This window comes from Antechinus flavipes, chromosome 4 (assembly GCF_016432865.1).
Source record: "Antechinus flavipes isolate AdamAnt ecotype Samford, QLD, Australia chromosome 4, AdamAnt_v2, whole genome shotgun sequence".
In the NCBI taxonomy this organism is placed as follows: domain Eukaryota; kingdom Metazoa; phylum Chordata; class Mammalia; order Dasyuromorphia; family Dasyuridae; genus Antechinus; species Antechinus flavipes.
This window is the reverse complement of record NC_067401.1, coordinates 473,916,864-473,923,679: the sequence shown is the minus strand read 5'-3', so window position 1 is coordinate 473,923,679 and position 6,816 is coordinate 473,916,864. Positions and strand designations below refer to the sequence as shown.

Here is a 6,816-nt window from a genome sequence, read left to right as displayed (position 1 = left end):
ACAAGTAAGATTTTTATTAATTTGCCTTTTGAATTAACTTTCATAATATAAAAGTTTTTAACATATTTTAACAACAGTTTTTAACAACTGCTTTGAAAGCAATGATTTTTAAGTTTCTCCTGCTCCTGGGACAGAACCTACCACCTGGTTGATTATAAATTTGAATATAAACAATTTAAAATAATTCATTATACAGTATAAAAGTATGCAAGTGTTCCAATTTGCCATATGAACTTTTAGACAATCAGAGAAAGCTCCCCTCCATTTTTGGCAACTGCAAGGTAGATGGAACAGGGAGAATCTTAATACCATTATGCTCAACTGCCCCCTAGTGCTAAGGCAAGGACTAACTGGAAAAACAGAACAAACATTTGTATCTCCCTTAACCCCTAATTACAATCTAGTTAAATAAACAATAAATCAATAATAAATTAAATTAATTTATTCACAAGACAATTTGAAAGGCTCAGTTCAAACGTTACAATCTTTTGCTTTTAGAATATTTCATGGATTTCTCTACATACCCAATTACGCAGGGTGTGGACATTTAAGGCAAACGGACAATTTGGAACGTCAGTCTCACTTATTGTCAGCCAGTGTGACCTCTCCGGAGAAACACGGGCCAAGATATTTTTTGTCCTTATTCCCAAATCTGCGTAACAATGATAGGTAACTCTTTAGACTGCATTATTACTTCTGAATATCAAGACCACCTCCCACAAATTCTGAGAGGTGAAACCAGATACAACTGCAATAACTAACAGACATCAGAAAATGGACAGCACAAAGAAGGCTCATTCTTAGGTAATAATGAGCACCTTAGGAGTGTCCAAGTTCCCACAAACAAAATTTCTCCCAAAAGAAACCATATAAATGGAACCATATGAACCATATAAATCCAGGAACTTGGGGACAGACACACACATTCCATCATGTGCACACGCCTGCCCCAACACACACTCTGTGATGTGAGAAGCCTCCATAATTCCCCAACACCCATCTCTCTGGGCTCCAGTCTCTCCACTTTGAGGGAGCTCGTTAGAGCCCAGCTCCCCAGGTGTACATACTGATGTAGACATTTTAAAGGAAATAATTATTTCACAGGCAACACAAACCATGTGATACCAGTGGCCAATACACTGCTTCTGCCCCCACATTTTATCACCAAAAATGTATCCCAGTAAAGGAATCCATATCCAAGGGGAGGGAGGACACAGGCTCATCATCTCACACCCCAAATGCCAAAGGCTGGACGCTTTTCTGCTGCTCTTTGTGCAACTGCTTGGCCCTGTTCTTCAGGGACTCGGCTTTGGTTTCATCCTTCGCCACCCCATCTCCCAGTTTATACATTCGGCTGGCATTGGCACAGGCCCAGATGTGGCCCAGGTCGCAGGCTTTCAGAGAGAATTTCAAAGCCAGGCCCATGTCCTTGGGGATGTTAGGGGATCCCTGGAGGTACATAGTACTGAGATTGAAGCAGCTGGGGGCATAGTTGCCATCGCAAGCCCTTGTGTAATAGTCTCGGGCTCGGATCAGGTCAGGCTTGTTGTCATTAAGGCGCCCATCTTGGTCCAGCAGTCCGACATTGTGACAAGCATTTATTGACTTCTTCCCAGGTTTCTCACAAGCCTTTAAAAAACAGTTATAAGCATTTTTCAAGTTTTGGGCTAATCCTCCTATAGGCAAAAAAAGGAAAAAAGAAATCCATGTCAGAATTTTAATACCTGGAACAAAAACGTGCAGGCAAAACCCTAGAAGAAAACAGAATTACACAATGAGTTTATTTTTTACCCCATGAAGCACTTTTCTCCTAAAAGGCTGGATCATAACAACTCGAGATGGGGATTGGAAAAAATTAATTATGTCATATGTAATCACAGTCTGACTGCAGCTGGGGAAGTGGGGAAAGGATGCTAGAGAGGAAAGTGAGAAGGGCTGAGAACTCAAGAGAATTATGGGAAATTATATATGAACTGATACAAGAGTGAAATGGGAAGCAAGAGCCAACAAGAAGATCAAGGCGAATATGCAATGCAAGCCCAGAATTCTGGTCAACTCTTTGACCTATGGTAACTTCAGGAGGCTGATTGATTTGAAGCAAGCTGTCAGCCACACAGCAGAGACAGTGGACTAGAGGCAGGCATGAGGGGACAGGCATTTTCCGACACGACCAATGTACTGGTTTGTTTTGCTTAACTTTGTTATGAGGGAAGGTTCTTTGGAGGGAGAGGATAGATCACTGGGAATGAAAGAGGGGTTAAAAAAAGAGAATCCATAGTTTCTTGAAGAGATTAAAGACCCTTGGGTGGAGATGGATTCCTCTAAGCCGAGAGATGGAGGCAGCTGAGGCTCATCAACAAGAATATTCTCAGCAGGAGATGACAAAGTCCTTAATTGTTCATTAATTTCACCTGTCAAGGGTACCGTCTTCTCCAAAGGTATTTAATCATTCAGAGATCTCCATGATTGTGTCTTTGGTTACCAAGAGATCAATTTATTGATTATTTGCTAATCTAATTAATAACCTCACTAGTCTCCTGAGGCTGTCCTCCAAGTTTTCCTCAAAGGAAAGCATTCTACCAACTAATAAAAAGGGAGCAAAACAGATAAGTCCTGATGCCAATAACAGGGGCTTAACATACTAACATAAATCATAAAGTTCAAAATAGTAGGACTAGGTTTCAAAAGGCACCCAATTATGTAATGATTAAAAACCAATCTGAGAGCAGAAATCAGAGTAACACTTGATCTAGGAAGTGAAAGGGAACTCAAGAGGCCATCAAGTGACCGCTTCATCTGAAATCAGAGCAAAGTATTGGAGGCCCCAGCAGGTGGGGGGAGAGGAGGGGTCAAACAGACTGTTAAAGCGTCAAAGCCAGGACTAAGGAAGTAATCAAACAGCCTAAAAACTGGTGGCTGAATGAGCTGTGTCATTAATAGATTACCAAGCCATAAATATTTATGAATATAAGCCTCAGCTGCTTCCATCTCTCGGGTTAGAGGAATCCATCTCCACCCAAAGGTCTTTAATCTCTTCAAGAAACTATTTTATGGATTCTCTTTTTTTAACCCCTCTTTCATTCCCAGTGATCTATCCTCTCCCTCCAAAAAACCTTCCCTCATAACAAAGTTAAGCAAAACAAACCAGTACATTGGTCGTGTCGGAAAATGCCCGTCCCCTCATGCCTGCCTCTAGTCCACTGTCTCTGCTGTGTGGCTGACAGCTTGCTTCAAATCTATCAACCTCCTGAACTTACCATAGATCAAAAAGTTGACCAGAATTCTGGGCTTGCGTTGCATATTTGCCTTGATCTTCTTGTTGGCTCTTGCTTCCCATTTCACTCTTGTATCAGTTCATATATTCATATATTATGAATAATGATGCTGAGTAGACACAAATACACAGCAAGAACACAATCAATCAACATTTACCAAGCACTCACTGCGTACCAGGCAAACTAAGCACTGGGGACACAAAAAGAGGCGAAAGGCAACCCCCGTCCTCAGCTCACATCAATGGGGGAGATAACAAACCTGGACAAACAACTCATCTCCAGGATAAACAGGAAGCAAAGGGAAAGCACCGGAATCTAGAGCCACCGAGAGGTGAGACTCAAGCTGGGACCTGAAGAAAGTAGGGGAGTCAGCAGATTGAGGAGAGGTGAGCCCCCCAAATCCAGGGAACAAGCAGAGAAAGCACCCTCAGGAGGGGGCAGTCAGAGTACGTGGGGAGACAATCAAGGAGACAAAATGGCGAGCAGGAGGGGACCAGGTCATGAAAGGCTTCCAAAGCCAAACAGAGGGTCTGATCTGGAGTTACTGGATAGAGCTACTGGCACTGGGCTAAGGAGAGATGATCGATTCTGAGCTTTAACCAAGTCCCTTTGTTAGCTGAGCTGAGGATGAGCTGGAGAGGGGACACAGCCTGGATCTGGAGGAGGTGGGGGGAGAGAACAGGATGACCCCTGCCATACCTTTCCCGGTCATATAGTAGGCTCCCAGCTTGTAGCAGCTGTCGCTGTGGTGGTAGTCTTCACAAGTGAACTTCAGCACCTTGGCTGCTTCAGCAAAGTTCTTCTGGATCCCTTCTAGATAGTCTACCAGCCTGAAACAACCTAGGGCAGAAAGCAAAGATTGACCTCAGCCTTGCGGGGTCTGGAAGGGAGGGCAGAAGGGGGCTGCCTTAGCCCTGGGGGTCCTGGATGCTCCCCACCCTCTCGAGTTCCCTTTGGTTTTCCCCTTCATGGCAAGAAGAGCTGTTAGAGGGGACTGAGCCCAGCAGCTCCCCTGCCATTTTCTCAGAGGCTCCCATCACCCAGTGAGGCAGGTGCTGGCAGCTATCCCACTTCACAGATAGAGAGACTGAGACTAAGAGAGTTGGAGCGTTTTGTCTGGGTCATCCAGGTCATCATCACCCAAGCAGAAAGCCAAGTCTGGGGTTCCTGACTGCCGTGCAACACTTTGCCCACTGCATCCCCCAGAAAAGAGGCACAAGTTCCAACATCAGGTCCTCGACTGGGCTACAGAAACATTAGATTTTAAAATGGAAAGGAATCTTAGAGAGTGTCTGCATCTTATCAACCAGGATGGGGGGTCCTGAGCCTTCAGATGACTTTCTGGGGTCCCACAGGGCTCACCAAAGCCCTGGGCCTCGATCCCCAGTCTAGTTCTCTTGCAGCAAGGCGCCCATCCACGGCTTCCAGGGCTCCAAGGATATCTGCTCCTGTTTGGACCAACCACTGGGAACTGAGAGGAAAGCTGGGGTGAAGAGGTGGCTACTCTCTCTGCATCCTATGCCTCCAATATACCCTTCCACTAACACAGCGCTGATCTCAACCAGGCTTCCTGGCTTCCTTCAAGTCCCAGATAAAACCCTACCTTTTTTTTTTTTAATGGAACTCAACAACCAGTGTTTAATAAGCCTAAAAGTATAAATTAGGAAAGAATTCCTTGTTTCATAAATAATGCCAAACACACTGAAGTTTGGAAGAAATCGGATCAACAGCTTACGTTGAATTCCATGACAAATTTAAACGATCGGTGGCCTGAATATTAAATATCTTAGCACAAAATGCATAGGTGACTCTTCCCCAGCCAGGGGTAGGAAACGAAGACTCCGAAGGATGGGGCAATTACAGAAAGGCAAACTAAATAACGGGTTACCCCATAAAAGGCTTTGCACCAGCAGAACCAGCGCATCCAGAAGAAGGAAGGTGGCTGAGTGGGAAAAGATTTGTTATCAGATTTCGTAGGTAAAGGTTTACTATCTAATAGAGAAAGACATCTATCCAATATGTAAAAAGATACGCATCCAAGTACACAGATACATACACCTTTCCCCAAAAGACAGGTAATCAAAGGATGGGGAGAAACACATTCTCACAAGAAAGGAGAGCCGGCAACTGCTGGCCGAAGGAAGGCTCACGGCACCAATCACCCAAAACCACAGTCCCGCCTCCCTTCCCCTGCACGTGGCCTGGGGGCACCGAGTTATTCCGACCTGTCGCTGTGCTCCCTGGGGGCACGAGGCCGCTGGCGCTTTGCAGCCCCCAGCCCGGCACAGAAACGCGCCTACTACGGGTGGTCCTAAAGCGCAACGCAAAAGCTCCTCGTCGTTACAGCACTTAATCACGGTGAGAATAAGGGGCTACCGGGGTTACCTGAAAAGCAGGAGGGCTGCAGAGGGGGAGGGGAGAGCAGGGGGCAGGACGCGGCTTCTCGGGGGTGCTGGGGAGAGCCGGGGAGGGGAGTGGGGGCGAGGGAGGGGAGTGGGGGCGACGGAGGGGAGTGGGGGTGAGGGAGGGGAACTAATGGAGGTGGGCCAGGGAGGGGTGAGGCTGGAGGAAGATGGAAAGAAGGGCTGTTAGAAGAGGGCCGGGGAGGGGAACCCGAGGAGGGCGGTGGGAGAGGGACCGGGAGGTGTCTCCTTGGGCCTGGCCTCTCCTTCCACTCCCTTCTCGTTTGCCCTCCACAAGCCCCGGCGGACGTCCCTGGGCCGAGCCGAGCCTCCCCCCATCCCCCGCCTTCCCCATGTACCCGACTCACCGTCCGGGTCCTTCTCCTTGTAGCACTGGTAGTGACATTCCACCTCCATGTTTTCCAGAAAAGAGGCCACCTGCTCCTCATCTTCAAAATCCACCAGACCCGCCATGACCTCCGCCGCTCCTCCGCGCATGCGCCGCCGCGCTAGCTAATCTGAGCGTGCGCCGCTGAGAACACGTGATCTGGATTGAAGCTGTGCATCCTACTGAGGCTGCGCGCGCGGAAAGGGGGCGGGGAAGAAGGAGGAAGGAAGGAAGGAGGAGAGGGAAGGGAAGGGGAAGGAAAAGGGGAGGAAGTGGAGGAAAGTGGAGAGAAGGGAAAGGGAAGATGGGGGAAGAAGGAGAAACAGAGGAAGGAAACGGAAAGAAGGGGAGGAGAAAGGAAAGGCGGAGCATTTACTAAACACCTACCTTGCGCCAGATTGTGTGCTGGCGCTTTGCTCGGGCGCACTGTGGTTCACACGGAGCACTTTTGTGTTTTCTTGCACCAGTGCTAGGGGGTCGGGGTTCTTCTTATCCCCCTTTTACAGATAAGTAAACTGAGGCACAGAGAGGTTAAGTGACTTGCCCAGCCTCATGCTTAAGCCAGAATCAGAACTCTGGTCTCTCTGACTCAGACCTCAGCCTATTCACCACCGTTTAGATATAGAAGAAGCAGCGCGTATTGTCCAGGACAACTTGTTTAATAGTGTAGGAAACGTGGCTCCCAATGGGGGACTGTGACTAGAGAGCTAATGGTCTGGGAGTGAGGGGAGGTCCCAAGCCTTCATCAATG

At 47.5% G+C, this 6,816-nt stretch overlaps 1 protein-coding gene across 1 annotated transcript; it reads right to left on the bottom strand.

Annotated features, from left to right (window-relative positions):
* Positions 1–426: 426 nt before the first annotated feature.
* LOC127563313 (cytochrome c oxidase assembly factor 7) lies at positions 427–6,229 on the bottom strand. Its single transcript, XM_051999678.1, has 3 exons — positions 6,046–6,229; positions 3,975–4,115; positions 427–1,676 (listed from the first exon to the last, which is right to left on the bottom strand). The coding sequence occupies exons 1-3, from the start codon at positions 6,173–6,175 to the stop codon at positions 1,228–1,230; spliced, it is 720 nt and encodes a 239-aa protein (XP_051855638.1). The 5' UTR covers positions 6,176–6,229; the 3' UTR covers positions 427–1,227.
* Between the last annotated feature and the right edge of the window lie 587 nt (positions 6,230–6,816).